The following is a 16,459-nucleotide window of genomic DNA, read 5'->3' as shown; positions in this document are numbered from 1 at the left end:
GGGACAGGCCCAGTTCGGTTCCGGCCGGACTGAGCTGGCGGAGCCCGAGGACGGTGCTCCTGTCCGACGTCTGGGACGGGCCGGGCCGGGCCTGGCCGAGAGGTCCCCGAGTCCTCTGCGTCTGGTGGACTCAGTCGCGGGGAGCGAGCGGGGTCGCCTCCCCGGTGCGCAGGGCAGCCTCAGTTTCCCCCCTTCAGCGCCGTAAGCAACTGAATAAAGAGGCCAGTGCTCACGTCTGTGTGTTTATGTGCTTGTTTGTGTTCGCTGGTTTCCTTCCAAGTTTTGAAGGAGTGTCTGGAAGAGCGGTGCGAACAAAACGACCATTTCCAAGTCCTGGTTACAGGGGCTGCCAGGCCCCGGGGGAGGCCGGACGGGGGGCGGGGTTAGGGTTAGGGTTAGAGGTTAGAGTGCGAGGTCTAGGCCAATGTCACAGTCATTCGCGGTGTGTTTGGGGCAGGTCTCCCAGGAGAAGTGGGACGATGACGAACGTTCCTCCTCCCAGGGAGGAGCGAGGGAGCGACACACGTGAGCGCCCCTAGGAGCCCCGAAGGAAAGACTGACAAGTCAACCACATTTAAAAATGAAGCACATTGAAATATCACAAAATAGCTAGATAGCAATCTGAGAAAAAACTAGAACATATTTTAACTAAAAGTAAGTTTTCGTACTGAACAAAATGCTCTTGCAAAGCGTCAAGAACTTTCAGGCCCTCTTGTTATAATACAACGGGGGCGCGTTCAGTGTCTTGCTCTGTGAACCCATCTCCTCCTTCCTCGGTAAACTTCCCTTCTCCCCGGCCTTGCTTCGCGTGTGTCCGGCCATTCTTGGGCCAAGAGCTCACCAAGAACCAGAAGGGACAAGACTGCAGACGGACGTTGGGATTGTTGGACAGACCAGCAGCACAGGCGGTCTTGGGGCCGGGTACCCACGCGGGGCTCCCAAACCCGGGCTGAGCAGCACGGGACCAGGCAGCTGTCACTAAGCAACCACTGCGGAGCACCGTCACCTCCAGGGCAGAAACGACAGGGGAGATTTTCACAACTGGAAGCATAAATGCCCCATTTCAAAGCCCCTCTTTAAAATATAGAACAAGGAATAAACAATACTTAAAAGTATTTTGGCACAACAAAGTGACTGTAATCAACAGTAAGTTAGGGTGTACTTCAAAATAAGTGAAAGAGTGGAACTGGAATGTTCCTGACACAAAGCAATGTTAAATGCCTGAGGGGACGGACACCCCACTTACCCTGATTTGATTAGTTCACATTCTGTGCCTGTATCAAAACATCGCAAGCACCCTATAAACATATACAACGATCATGTGCCGATAATACTTAAAAATAAAAAGAAAGAAATTTTCAGATAACCTTGTAGTCAAAAAGAATGCATCAGACATGGATTTTCCACTTTGTGGAAAAATAAATTAACATGGCTAATAAAGATATAAAAAGATGCAGAACTTCACTCATAGTTCGAAAGTAAAAAATTAAAACATGGAGAGACTTTTCCACCTGTCTAATGGACAAACAGGAAGCGGTTTGTTAACACCCTGTGTTGGTGAGAGTATGGAGAAATAGTTGTTTTTAGACATTGCGGATGAGAGTTTAAATTTACGCAAACTTCTGGGAGCAAAAGACAGCGTATAATAAAATGTTACTTGGCTTGTTCTTTGACCCAGCAACTCCTGCAGAAAGGTGTGTAATGTAACATTGATCTTACAGCTGGAGGCGACCTATTTATCAATATATCACAAACAATACTATGTAGCCGTGAAAATAACACGGCGAAGGTGAAGGGTGCTGGGGCTGGAGCAGGGAATGTTCGGCTGCACCGGGGCACAGGCCGAATCTGTCAATGCGAGTTGATAGGAGTAGACTATTCTAGCCAAGAGCGGTTTACTCTCTATAAAGAAAATGAATGAGAGTTGAAACTTAGCTAAATATTACTTAAGTTCTTACCCTCTCCCAATGAAATGTTTTAGATATGTACCAACAGGTAGACATTCATTTTTTATATATATGTATATGTGTGTGTGTGTGTGTGTGTGTGTGTGTATATAAAGTCAAAAAATGCCAATTGAAGGGCAACAGCATTGTGGATAAGAAAGCCAGTGCTCAAGTCAGATTGCCTGGGTTCGAATCCCAGCAGCTCCACTTACTAGCCATGACCTTGGCAAGTAATTAATCATTCCAGACCTTAGCATCTATTTTGGAAAGTGAGAAAAATAATAATACCAACTCATAGGGTTGATGTGTGGGTCACATGACTTAATAAATGAATAGCAATTAGAACGGAGCTTGGCATACAGTAAACATTTATATATAATATCATATATATGTTTCATTATATATGCATTTATATATCTTGAATAAGAAAGGGAAGTAACTAGAGATGTGCTTGTAATTGTTTATATGTTTATGTATATGTATACTGCGTATGTATATGTTTGGCATATTCACTTTTTATTTTATTTTTATTTTTTTTGAGAGAGGGTCTCGCTCTGTCACCCAGGCTGGAGTGCAGCTGCAAACTCCTTGACTCAAGCAATCCTCCTGCCTCCGCCTCCCAAGTAGCTAGGACTACAGGCACGTGCCACCTCACTTGGCTAATTTTTTTCTATTTTTTTTGTAGAGACAGGGTCTCACTTTTGCTAAAGCCAGTCTTGAACTCCTGGACTTAAGCGATCCTCCTGCCTCAGCCACCTGAGTAGTTGGGCCTATAGGCATATACCACCACAGCCAGCTAATTTTTAAATTTTTTGTAGAGATGGGGTGTCTCTATGTTGCCCAGGCTCGTCTCGAACTCCTGGCCTCAAGCGATCTTTCAGCCTTGGCCTCCCAAAGTGCTGGAATTACAGGTGGGAGCCGCCGTGCCCGGCCTAGAATATTCGCTTTTAGAAAAGTGTAGAATAAACTGTCAACAGTGGAGAGTAATGCCAAAGGACATTTCATTTTAAATCATCATATACCGTTTAATTATTTTACTTACATGTAGGACGTTTTAAGTTTTAAAAAGGCCTCATTAAAAATTCAATGTGGAATATTTCTATAAAGCTCTAACTTGAGACCCTCTCAGACTGGGGTCTATTAGAAGTTTTTTGGGCATAAAACACTGTGAAAAACAGGCTGCGGGAAGGTAAGTCTTGCTGTAGAAAGTGACTTTTATTAGCCATCAAACATTCAGACATTATTGCACTTGTCAAGACAGAGCATGGGCTTAACAAAACTTTTAGCACTTATAAAAGCCTTTAATCTTTGCTCCCAGGAAACAGGAAGCCCTGGGTGTACAAAATGTCTGAAGAGGCAAACTGTTTGTCTCCACCGCCTGTGACAACCTGGCAACCGGCGAGGGTGGGGTCTGGCAGCTTTGGAGCAGGTGCTGCTGTGTTTTGCCGCTGGAGGCGGCTGGAGGCGGGGCGGCGCGGGGCAGCGCGAGCAGCTGGCGGGAGCAGGGCAGGCGGGAGCCGCCCAGACGGTGGCTGTGGGCGCTGGGCAGTGATCTGTCTTGCCATGTGCTGGAGGCTGCAGTTCAGAGCCGAGGGGAGGGAGGGATGACAGCCCTGGAGATCCATTGATCCCACCGGGTCCTTAGGCCTCTGAGTCACCCGGTTGTCCACATCAGACCTCACTGAAGTTCAAGTTGAATTTTAACTCGGTGTGAATGGGGGTAGGGAGCCCAGGAGCTTCTCACCCAACCGTGAACAGACCACAGGGGGGACGGGCCGCGTGCCAAGTGCTCCAATCTTAAAAGGCCCTGAATAGAGCAAGCGTCTGGTCCCCACAGGAAACGATGAAGAATCGTGTGCATGTTACTAAGTTGGCTGGGCCGCCGCTGTGCAAATCTACATACGCGCACACGCTTGCGTCTACTGTTTACTCAGCTACAGCTCACGGTCACTCCGCGCTTCTTGCCAGCGCTCTCCTCTGCGCTTCGCCTGTACTGGGCCACTTATCCCTCGCAGTGGTACCGCGGCACCAGGAGTTAGAGACGACCACAGTATTTTGCAGGTTGAGAAAATGAGGGTCACACAAGGCTGCGGTCCCCAACCCCCGGGCTGCAGACCGGTACCTGTCCGAGGCGGTGGAAAAATTGTCCTCCACGAAACCGGTCCCTGGTGCCAAAAAGGTTGGGGACTGCTGCCCTAGGGTATCCAAGGCCACACGGCTAGCGAGTGGCAGAGCTGTGACAAACACCCAGTTTCCATTTCCAAGGGCCACAGGTGTCCTCGTGTGCTTTACTGCCGCCTGCTTCCCGTGAGCGTGTGCAGGGTTTCCCGTGGAATGTGCAAAGATAGAAGAAGACAACAACCTGCAGACCCTAAAAAGAAACATGTGCACATGCACAGAGCAGCTGGAAAATACTGCCCCAGGCTAGGGACGTTAATCTTGCAGAGATGTGCAGAAGCTTTTCCCTAAATTTCCTGTCATTTACAAATTCTGAAACATACAGAGTGACTAAGGGAAGCATCCTTAGGTTACTAAAATATTTACTGAACTATTCTTACCACGAGGAATTCACTCTTCCTTATTTAATGGACATAATTGTGTGATCTCTGAGACTGGAGTGGAATTTTTATGTAGGTGTTTCTGAGAGATTTTTAATAGCATGGATCATGTCTTATGAATAGTTTGACCAAAGGCAGAAATGCGAACCTCCACCCCCAGGGCTCATTACTAAAATACAAAGCAATGTTGTGAAACCACAGTTATCAAAGGCATTTGACTACATAGGTTTGGAGCTTTCTGCTCTGCAGCTTAGACAAGCGCTGGAGTTCCGGGAACAGAGGGGACGACTGACGGGCGTGCGATGCTTTCATCAGAAGCTTTCTGGGCGCCTGTTCGCGGGGATGCCGGCTACCATCAATAGGAAAACGGGCAGAGGTGTTGAGTAGGCAGTTAATTCGCAGAAGAGGAAATGCAAATGGCCAATCAACTTAGGGAATGATGCTTACGATAAAAAATGCAAATTCATCAGAATAAGTTGGGTTAGGGTTTTTTTTTTATCAGATTGGCAAAAATGATATAGTGTGTCAATACCAAGCCTTGGAGAGGCCGTGGGAAAAACGGCCATGTCACCCGCTGCGGAGGGAGCGTGCGCAGGGGTCTGGGTCCGTGAAGACCAGTGATGGACATGCTCGCCCCCCCTGAGCTGGGGCTTCTCTTTTAGGAGAACCAATATCCACTTCCGAGCACACTGGCGCAAGGGCCATAGAAGACATGTAAAAATGTTCAGTACATTAGTAGCAGAGAAGTCGAAATGATTTCAGTGTCCATCAGTAGAAAATGGGTAAACATGTAGTTTATTCATATGATGAAATACCATCCAGCAGTTGTAATAGGTGAGTCTGATCAACACAAGTCTTAGCTAGAGCTGAGAAACATAAACACGTGCAATGACAGTGCAGTAACAGCATGTACATAAGTAAAATGTGCCCGCATACTGCTTATGGATGCTCATACATTCACACACACACACACACACACACACACACACACACACAACGTATGTAACTATGAACAACAGACCAAATGGATATGCTGCAATCCCTTGGTAGTGTGGGGAGAATGGGACGTAGTGTGAGGATGAACGTGGGCTTTGATTATATCTGTAAGATAACATTTTCTTTATTACTAATAATAAAATGGGTAGATGGAAATAAAATTTCAATTTCAACAGTTGTTGACCCTCACAGGGGGACTACTGGTGCTTGTCACCCTAGCATTTGCGCTATTCTGTGTCTTTTAAGTTTCTCCAGATTGAAGGAATAACCGACAGTGAGCGCCAGAGGCAGGCGATGCTCGCGCTTCCCGCCCCGGGTGGCACTAGCGACACCCACACTTCCTCCGGAAAGTCTCAGGCCTGCTTGTCCCCAGGTGCCAACGGGGTGCCCACCGCTCCCGCAGGTGCTTCCACGGGTGCCTAGGGCAGGGCCAGCCTTTTCCAAAATACGTTTTAATGTCCCAGGAAGCTCAAGGCCACAGTCCCAGAACAACACCTGGAGGAGAGAACCTCTTCACGGAACCCCCCGAGCCCCTCTGTCTCACAGGTTGCTCCGTGGCGTTGTAGAACATTTAATCCTCAGCAGGCCGCAACCTCCTGAATTTATCATGGCGAGACATTTGAAAATATGTGCACTGCTTTGCATAAACTTGGGGAAGTGTGTTAGTATGTGTGTACTTTTAAGACGGCACTATTTATACTGATCTTTGCTTTCGATTAGAACTGGTAATAACTCTTGGAACGTAATCCTGTGACCATGCCACTCGTGATTCATTCATTAGTACAGTTCATTCATTCATTCATCCACCCATTCACATTCAACTAATGTTTTATTAAGTATTTGAGGTCGGTCTCCAAGATTGCCGTCCCGTTACACGTGCCCCGCGCCATCTCCCCCCTTGAGTACGCAGGCACTCGGGAGGATGACGAGACTTTGCTCCCAGATACCGTAAAGGTGAAGTGATTTTGAAGATGTAATTAAGACCCCCAATCAGTTCACGTTGACTTAATCAAAAGGGAGATTATCCGTGTGGGCCTGACCTAATCAGGTGATCCCTTTTTAAAAGAGGGCTGAGGCCTTCCCTGGAGAAAGGGACCTGAGACTGGAGAGACAGTCTCTCGCTGGCTTTGGAGACAGAAGCAGCCGTGCTGCGGAGGGGCCGTGCGGCAGGGAAACGTGGGCAGCCTCTAGGAGCTGAGGCCCCCGTCCTGGAAAGTCAAGGCAATGAATTCTGCCAACAGTCACAGGAGCTTGGCAGAGGACTCGGGCCTCGGATAAGATGGCGACTCCGGCTGATGCCTGGGTACAGCCTGGTGAGACCCTGAGCGCAGGACCCAGCTCAGCTCCTGACCCACGGGAACCGTGAGAGGATAAATGTGTGTTCTTTCAAGCCACAAAATCTGCTACGCATCAGTAGAAAGCGATTGCAGTATGCATGATGTGTCAGCCACTGGGGATGCAGAGGTGAGTGAAATACCATTCCTGCTCCAAGACAGCCTGGCGGAGGAGACAGCAACGTCAAAAAGACAGAGTTTAGAGTGAAAAGAGTCATCACAGAGACATGAATAGGGCGCGCTCCTGGTCAACCACGGAAGACGGAGCACAAACCGCTGCCCAAACCCCGCATGATGTTTACGGGCCAGAGGCCATCAGCCCGCGGAGGCGAAGGGGACGTGGAGAGGGGAGGGCCACGCTGCTCCTCCCTCTGGGCGCTTGGCTGCTGGGTGAGAGCCTGGCACCTTCCGTGGCTGTGAATTCCTCCCCCCACCCCGCGCATGGAGGGAGCCCTTGGTGTAGGACAAAATGAGGTGAGGACACAGGAACAGAGCAGAGAAGTGACAGCGATGTTCCCGGGTGTCTGATCCCCGGCCTCCAGCCGGGCCCGAGTCGGGCTTGGTCCCCAGGCTTTGCTTTTCCTTAATAGACCAATGAACCTTGAGGGAAACCTTGGGTTACTGCCAACCTGAATGTCCCGGCTGATTAATACAGACAGGCCAGCAGACAGAGCAAACAAGCTCTCGGTAATTCCCGTTACCCTTGTCACTGCTGCACCGATGACTCGTACAAACCGAGCATTGTGAAATCTCTACCAGCAGCCTTGTGAGTCCGGGTGCTTATCAGGGAGGGCTGACTTTCGCGTGTCGAACGACAGCATCGCAATCCAAGGGCTCACTCACACCACAGGCACGAGCACGGGTGTCGGGGTGAGGCCTCCGCGGTCTGGATGAGATGTCTGGCTTGCCTGTGACTCGTGGCCATGGAGAGGAGGCAAGGGACTAAAGTTTTCTTGAAATAATGGCCTGATCGCTTCCGTGCGCTGGACGTGAAGGGACCCACAGGCATGACCCTCTTGCTTGCGGTTGTAGCCCGGGGACTCCCGGGGCCTCAGCCAGCCCCCAAGGATGTGCCTGGACATGCCCACAGGTCTCGCCCACACGTGTTCCTTTCTCCCAAGAGGGCAGAGGCCATGTGCCGGCCCAGCCGTCCAGCAGGGGCCTGGGCTCTGCGTGTGGGGCACCAGGGAGGCCTAGACGTTAGAGTAGATCAGGTCGTCCAGATCCAGGGCCAGCTCCGGCCCCGACTCGGCCTTCCTCCTGCTGAGTCGGCCCACGGCCCTCGGGCACCTGCCCTGGCTGGGGGTCACTTGCAGGTACTGGTCGGTGCTGCTATTCTGCTGGTCACTACTGGACGCCGCCGACATGGAATCGGATTCTGTGACAGGTGGCTCGAACCTGGGCTTGACCCTGGGCTTCAGAGGGTGCTGTGGATGTCGGAAGTTCCGGGAGCGTGGCTTTCTGTGCGCATACGTGGGCCTGTCGGGCTGGCCCCCGAAACCGTCATTCCAAGACTGGTAGTGCGCCCTCCCCTGGTGCTCTGGGGCCAGGGTCCGGCTCTCTGACCTCTCGCCGATGTAAAAGTGAGGGGCCCGGTGGAGGTCTGTGAGGGAGCGCGGGGCGAAAGACCTTTTGGTCAAATCTCTCCCCGGCCTCTCCTCCTCTTCCTCACTCAGCTGTGGAGAGTGGGGCTGGGGGTAGACCCGGGACACATATGGTCGCACGTTTCTGGGGTACATCTCCACGATGTCACCCGAGGCATCTATCTTGAAATGTCTTTCTGGCCAGAAAGTTGGATGGTTTTTCTTGTGAGAGTCCCGTTCATTAATGATATAGTATCTGGGGGCGTGGGGCCTAGGACCCTCTGCCACCAAGGCCGAGACCCCGGGTCCGTGGAGGGAAGGATCGATTTGCTGAAAGTCTTTCTGGAAAAGAGGCTCTGAGTGGATGTCATCTGCGTGCTTAGCAAACGTCACAGGTGTGTGCGATCTGCTCTTGCGGAGGTCCCCTGTGCTGGCGTAGAGACCGCGTGGGTACCTGTAAGGCAAAGGCGGCTCAGCAGCCGTGGCCTGGGTGGTCCCAGAGCCCCGTGCCTGAGCACTGTGGGAGCGAGGTTCCCTCGCCATCGTCGTCGAGCCTGGCTCCAATGGCTAATGCGTGTGCTGTGGATTGTGTGCGCAGAAACATTTGGGGGCACAGCGCTAATCTTTCCACCCTGCCAAGACCCCGCTGAGCCATGAAGAAAACTCAAATAGCAAGATTTCCAGTTCTTTGCTAACTTAGTGATTGTCTTTAAAAAACACCCCAAAAATGAACCCCTGCATTTTATCTACGTGGCTTTCGCCGTGTGACATTCAGACCGGGCATTGATATATTGCTCTCGGAGCCAGTCCCGGCCAGCGCAGCTCCATCTCCTTCACCTGTCCTGGCTCCCGACCTCCTGAAAGGAAGCAGGACTCTACTTTCTTTCTTTTTCTCAGCCTTTCTTTTGCACAGGACTGAAATAGTTGAGCCCACATAGCGCACGGATGACCTTGCCGATAACCTGGCCAGCCTGGGGTAAGGCATGGGGACCTTGCCAGTGACATGGCCAGTCTGGAACTAAAGAGTAAAGATAAACAGTTAAAAAGGAATTTTCCCCATGTAGGCTGTAGAAATGCTTATCCCGGTTTGGCCGGAATGTTGGCTTACAGGTTTACGGCAGGTAGCCCGGGAGGAAGAATCTGTCCTGTGTGATAAACTTTGACACCCCCTTCCCCACTACCTCCTGGCCCTGTGGCCTTCTGGAAGAATTAGAACGTGCGGCCTTGGCCTCCCGAAACTGCTGAGGCCTCAGATCCCCAAGAGCTCTTTAGCCCACACTTTCTGTGGCCTCGGGGCCAGGGCCGGCAGCACGTCCCAGGCGGCCGGTCCCCTCTGCGCTGCAGTGGAGCCTCACCTGCGGGCGTCGTGCCCTGGCCTGGATTTGGAGACTCCGGGAAGAGGTGAGCTGGGCGCCCTGGGCCCCGGCCTGGGACTCTGGGGCACAGACTGGGCGACAGTCTCTATCCTGCTGCTCTTGCTGCTCACCGAGTCGAAGTTGACCACGTTGCCGTTGTTTTGGGGTGTGGCCGAGTGTGCTGAGGACAGCTGGCTGACGCGATCGCTGTCCTTCGGAAGCCTCTTGGCGCTTTCCTCCTGGGTCTGGATGCGGGCTGCAGGGAGAGGGGGCACTGTGAGAAGACGACCTCCGTGCAGGGGACACAGTCCGCTGAGGGGGCTGTAAGAGGCCCATGACTTCCAACGGTTGGTCCGCGATCAGCGGTCGCGCTCGCAAACGCGCTAACCCACGGGCAATAAACGTTCTGTAACTGAAATCATTTCGTCCCAGACAGGGCGCAGGCAGAGCCAAACGCACCCACGGCTGCGCGGGGCACCAGGGGACGCCGCCCTGAGGGAAGCAGGCATCTGACGGCTCTGGGGCTCCGGTTCCTACTCTACACCGTGGATATAATAAAGCCGATACTACGATGGTCGGGTTTTGGAAACAGTTCACACAGCAGTCGAAAAACAGCACACCTGGGCAATGCTACTGTTGCCCTGAGAAAGCCCAGGCGGAGCCTGGCTTTGGGAGATGATGGGACTAAACCAGGCTCGGTCGGCAGATGACCCTTGACGCTCACAGCCGGCTTCATAGCGTGAGCCGCCATCATTGTCCTTAGTCACTGTCATTTACAGGCTTCTCTGAAAAGCTGGCGGGGCAGGCCGGACCCTCAGGCCTCAGGGCTCCCACTCAGGCATTGGGCTAGAGGGGAGCAGTCCCTTCCTGCAGCGCGGCACTGAAAGGGCGCGGAGGGCTTCCCCGGAGCCTTGCTGGGTCCCGAGCTCAGTCTACCCCAGGCCCACGGCGCCTGGCGAGCCTCCCAGCTCCCAGCACACTCTGAGTGCGCCCAGAAAGTGGACCTTTGAGCTGCACCTGCCCACTGTCCTCCCTCCAGGCCACTCCATGCTGTCATACTTTCTGTCCCTCACGCTGTCATTCCTTCTCCCCTAATGAACCTGGATGGGACGGGTTTGTCCAGGTGCCGCTGCAGACCACCGGAAGGGAAGGTGTGTTCTCAGACAGGCAGTGGGCGTGGATTCCTCTCTCAGGAATCTGTTCTCGCCACGGGGCCTGCCCTCCCGGCTCTGCTCTGCAGGGGTGGGGCAGAGAGGACGGGGCCTGGGAGGGGGTCTTGCAAGGAAGCGACGGGCCACCCAGCAACGTACACAGACGTGCGCCTGAGAAAGATGTCCTTAGGGATCTTCTCCGGGTTAATGTGCTTCTTTTCCCCTCCCACCTCAAAACTTCCTTCTGATTTTAGACATATTTGGGGGTTATTCACAGGCTTGGATATGATGTAAAAATTGAAGATTTAAACCAACACTTATTTCCCTAGATCTTATTTTATTGTGCCTAGTTAACTGTGAAAAACCACAGGTTACCAGGAATTTTTATTGGTAGAGTTCCTCAAACTACCTTAAACTGCTAGATTTCTAAATGGCCACTCACTGAGACATCACGTCTCTGCGTTTTTTAATACTGACCTTCGACCATCTGGGCAACCTTTTTCTTGTCTTCTGATCTTGCCTACAATGTAAATAAAACCATGTTGGTTTTGGATTCAGAAGAAAGCAGTAACAAACATCATAGGGACGGGGAGGTTTATGTGCCACGGCTCTTACCGTGGACTGTGACCGAACTACCTTTGTCCCCTGAGGACATCGTGCTCTGGGCTCGGGGCTGTCATTTGAGTGAATAAATGCAGATACCTGAGAGCTGAAGTGTCGTGCCTGGCCTGTTTTGTTTAGGGACAGCTAATTGACAGACCATGTTTCTATTCTACCAATAATAGTCGGCCTGAGTCACAGAGAAAAAACTATGGATCAACGAAGCTGGAGATGTGTGCTTCCGCAAAGACATCCCTTTGCAGCTAATGAAAAGGGATGAATGAATGAATTTCTAATTTGAATTCTAATTTAAATTTCTAATTTGACTTTTTATAAGACTAGTTCGTGTTTCTTTGTGTGAATTGATAGTCATGGCAATTTGGTTTTTTTTTAACTGAAAAAGGTGGAGGGAGATTCTTTGCGTGGGGGTCTGGGGCCGGGTGAGGCTGTCGAGGATCCGGGGTGCACAGGCGCAGAGGCATTCATTGTCGGGGTGGGGGTGAAAGGGCAGCGTCAGCAGGGCCCCGGCACAGCCTCCTTCAACTCTGCACCATGGCCACCTCCCTGGCCTCGCCCGGTCCCGGCCGCGGGGAGCCCTTGGACAAGGCCGGGGAGGAGAAACTGGAAGGACTGGGCAGTGTCTGCTGTCCTGACTGCTCTGAGGTGGCGCTGGAGCCCGGGGTGGGGGAAGGACAATGGCAGCCAGAGTCTACAGGCTGAAAGGGGTGAGTCTTTGGGTACGACTGTGCTGTTGGGCTCAGATGTCCACGCGGACAAGGAGTGGGACAGGCCCGTTCCCAGAGCCTGCAAAAGTGCCTGGCACACGAGGGCTTCCAGTGGCCACCAGAGGGGCCCTTGGAGAGGAGGGAAGACAGGAGCAGACTGTTCCTGGCACATGTGAACCATCCCGGGTATTGTTAGAAACAATTCTGGGAGATCTTGGGGGTTGTGGGCTTGTGCCATAGCGGGTGGCCCAGAGTCACAGTAAGTTGCAGACATGACCTATTCCCGAGCTGGCCAGGTCTCAGTCACAACAGCAGGGTCACGTGATACTTGCGTTTTGGATCTGCATTCTGAGCTGGTGGTTGCTGAGCTTCAGAGACCTCGCGATGCTCTGGAGGTAGTAGATGAGCAGGCTAGGACAGAACAGCGGGGACCGTGAGTGCCACTCCGGCTCCCTGGCTTGTCAGGCCTCTGCCCTGGTCAGGTGTTGGCAGGAACAGGAGGCCGGATGTGGCTACCCCCCGACCCTCCACCAAGGACAAAAGGTACCAGCGAGTCCTCAAGCCAGTGAGCGCTTGCCTTACTGTGGAAGGGGCTGTTCCCTTTTTCTTCCTTCCCACAGCACCCCGCTGACCTAGGACTCTGCCCTGGAGACAGCGGTAAGAAAGGTGCGAAAATGGGGGAGGCAGTTTGCAGTGTGTCAAGCGGTGAGGACTGCATCCACTGGCTTTTATTCTTTCCTTTAAGCCAAATAAGCCAGAGCCACTCAGCTGAGTTATGAAGTTCCTTTGCAGGAGTATTTACATTTCTGGAGAATAAGATAATGATGGTAACGGCATTCAAACCCATCATAGGGGTCACACTCATTGATCGAATGCTGTTGGTGGATCAATAACCACCTGGATAGCAGTGGAGCCCTCCCCCCACCCCCGCTGGGGCCCAGTGGCTGTGTCTCCATGGCACAGTGACTCGTGTGACCCTGCTGTGCGACTCAGAGTCTCTTCTTAGATAACTAGGCTTCCTAAGTGATTTTTGGGTGAACTAATACATTTTCCATAATTATTGGAGAGTGACGTGCTCCTGTTGGCCAGACACGCGGACGTGCCGCAAAGCCTGCAGGGTGGTACCCGCGGGGTGGTACTCACAACAGCAGCAGCACGGCGGGCAGGATGACCACAGGGCTGCTGATGTGTCCAACCACAGAGCCGAACCACGCGGGAAAGTCCTTCTCGATCGTTTCTGACACGATGTCATAAATTTTCTCTTGTCCACTGTGAGACAGAAAACATCACGCAGACTTTAATGCTCTTGGCAGAAGGATGCTGCAAGACATCAAGGCATGGCTGGAGGCCATGGCTAGAGGCCACCGCGTAATATTCTGCAGGTGACGTCAGGGCAAAAGCACGGGTCTTGGACTCAGAGGATGCGGGTTTGCGATCTTTCCACGTGTCTCACCTGCTCTGTGAGCCGGGGGACAGTTCCACTCAGTGAGGTTCAATTCCCCACAACTGCCACAGCTGCAGGCCAGGCCGGCGAACCGAAACAACTCACCTGAAGGGCCCGCAGTTTAGAGAAGGTTTGTAGCGGACGATAGCGAAAATGGTGGGCAGCATGCACAGGAACAGCATGAACAGCAGCATCGCCAAGTAGAAGTTGTTGGATCTGCGAAGAAAGCACAAGCTATGTGCTGCCCTCACTCCACAGCCAGTTGCTGAGGACGAATGTGCCCCAAGAACCGCCCCAGAAGCTGTTGTCCTGACTCTTTGCAAACTGAAAAATCCTCCTCCCAGCACTACGTAGGAGTGAGTCCGTCATAGGGTCATATGCAGCTTGGAACCCTAGAAATCAGTGTTCGAAGGAACTTCACAGATCTTCCAGCCCAACCTGTTCCTCTAATAAACATTTGCCGAGTGCCTGTCCACTTCGAACCACGGGAGTGGTGACCTCACCCGGCACCCAGAGCTCCCACCCAGTGAGCTCAGTTCCTGGGAAAATCTTAGAAGCGTTGCCCGTCCAGCTGAGTCTTACATCTCAGGATGGTTTGGCTCTTCTGGTTATGATGCTAGAATCTCTCACTGGGATGCGATTTGCACCCAACCTCTTATCCTCTCTGCTCCTGGCTGCTCAGGGCAAGTGTCCTGCCTGATGAAGCCCTGGTCCCTGGTCCCCCAGCCCTAAGCAGGTGTCAGGGACCTTGGCTGCCCAGATCTCCCCAAGGATGGCTCAGACCCATTGGTGTGTGAGGCCCTGTATGCAGTTCTGAAAAGAGAACCAGTGGTCAACCCGTCGTGTGACTCTCAACTAGCACTCTTTCTGTTCTGTTCTTCTGTCTCTAACGAGATAGATCTGACTAAAAGAGAACAAAATGTCAGAGTGCACAGAATGTAGTCAGTAGGTGAGTGTCAAGTTGTAAAACCTCTCTCTCTCTCTCTCTATATATATATATCTATCTGTATAGATAGATACATGTATACATACAGACATATTATACATAAACATATAAACATATATGGAAATATATATAACATATATCTGAATATGTGCATATATTCATGCTGGCTACCAGGTGACATATAAACATATTGTCATGTAGGTCACGGTCAAAAAGTTTGAAAGCGACTAATAGACACATATAAATAACTTATGTCAAAATAAAATAACTGAGCTCTAATCAAAGTGTTCAAAATGTGTTATAAAATCACCCAAATGGCTAAAATGAAAAACACAGGGAGAAGCGAGTTTTGGCAGGGCTGCGGAACAGCTGGAGCTCTCGCACATGCAGACACAAAATGGTGCAGCCACTTTGGAAAACTTTTTGGCGCTGTCTGCTAAAGGTGAACACAGTGCCTGACCCCACGACCCAGCAGTTGCATTCCCAGGTACAGACCCAACAAACAACACGTACGAGGATGTTCAAGGTGGCTTATTCATTACAGCTAACAACCGGAAACAACCACTGTGCCCGTCAACAGGAGCACGGAGAAAGAAATTGGGGTGTATTTCCCGGATGGATGAATCTCACCGTGTTGAGTGAAAGAAGCCGTGTGTGACTCCATTTACATAGAGCAGAGCAAAGCAGACCTAATTCTGCTGCTGCAAGTCGGCAGTGACTGGAAAGAGCGCGAGTGGGTGCTCTGGGTGCCACCCACGTTCTGGTTTTTTCTTATTTATCTTTACTTTCTCATTTTCTTATCTATATTGCGCCTTCAGGAGTTTTGGAACATGTTCTGTTTTTTGATTTGGGTGCTGGTTACATACTTGCGTTCAGTTTGTGAAAATTCATCAAGCTAAGCATTTATGATTTGTGCATTTTTCCAAATGATTGTTAAATTTCAGTCAAGAAAGTTTTAAAAAACGTGTCGTGATCTCCAGAGGCGTAGGATTAAGGCTAAGGGCCGGGCACTGGAGATGATACCATGGAGGAAAGAAAACTGCAGGCCACGCAGGATTTGGACAGGGAGCGAGCTGGGGGAGCCCCTGCTGGTGGACCCCTGGATCGGGCCGCGTGGGTGGCGTGAGTTCTCTGAGTCCCCGCGTGAAGCGACCTTCTGCTTACCCACCTGGAGGCTCGGAACACCTGCTGGTGGGGCACGTTGCAGGTCAGCACAGCCCAGCTCCTCAGGTACATGAGCCCGATGAGTTTGAGGACGTTGAAAGCAGGGAGACAGGGCGAGAAGAAGGCCCCCATCCTGGAAGCACGGGGAAGGTCAGATTGCACATGTTCTCTTCCTGTGCATTTTCCAGGGCCGGGAGCCCAGGGAGGAGCACGGCTCTGAGATTTGGGGATCCACTTCCTATGCTTAAGGAACTGGAGATGCCCCCTGCAGTGCTGCCACCACAGCCCTGTACTTTCCGGTGAGAAGACAAGTCACTAAAGACGGATGGTGATCCTATTTTAAAATATCCTCTTGCAAATGTCCTCCAGTCCTGGCAAAGGCCTAACGTGTTTGTCTCTCTTCACGCTCGAGCAAAGGGCGGATGACTACGCTCGGGGAAGCTGCGGATTTTGCCTGTCCATGGCGAGGACTCTGCTAATAAACTACTGACTTCTGGGTTTAATCAACGTATGTTGAGCACCCGCAGTTCCTGGACATCGTGCTAAGCATCCTCACGTATTTTAGCTCATTTAATCTTCTGCAGTTGCGTAAGGAGGGATAAGTACCCAAAGCTGATAGACAAGGAAGGCAGGTCAGGGAAAATTAAGTGATTTGCC

The 16,459-nt window shown here is 51.6% G+C and overlaps 1 protein-coding gene across 1 annotated transcript in view; it reads right to left on the bottom strand.

Annotated features, from left to right (window-relative positions):
• Positions 1 to 8,027: 8,027 nt before the first annotated feature.
• Positions 8,028 to 16,459, bottom strand: part of TMC3 (transmembrane channel-like 3) — a 47,091-nt gene continuing 38,659 nt past the window's right edge. Inside the window, exons 16-22 of the mRNA XM_012659100.1 lie at positions 15,807 to 15,935; positions 13,798 to 13,908; positions 13,392 to 13,517; positions 12,581 to 12,659; positions 11,401 to 11,443; positions 9,773 to 10,028; positions 8,028 to 8,871 (exon numbers count right to left, since the gene is read on the bottom strand). Coding sequence (XP_012514554.1) covers positions 8,028 to 8,871; positions 9,773 to 10,028; positions 11,401 to 11,443; positions 12,581 to 12,659; positions 13,392 to 13,517; positions 13,798 to 13,908; positions 15,807 to 15,935 — 1,588 coding nt within the window. The remainder of the gene's footprint in view (positions 8,872 to 9,772; positions 10,029 to 11,400; positions 11,444 to 12,580; positions 12,660 to 13,391; positions 13,518 to 13,797; positions 13,909 to 15,806; positions 15,936 to 16,459) is intronic.

Source organism: Propithecus coquereli, unplaced genomic scaffold, assembly GCF_000956105.1.
Source record: "Propithecus coquereli isolate 6110/MARCELLA unplaced genomic scaffold, Pcoq_1.0 Scaffold599, whole genome shotgun sequence".
NCBI classification, from domain to species: domain Eukaryota; kingdom Metazoa; phylum Chordata; class Mammalia; order Primates; family Indriidae; genus Propithecus; species Propithecus coquereli.
The sequence above is the reverse complement of the archived record's forward strand: the minus strand, read 5'-3'. Positions and strand labels throughout refer to the sequence as shown.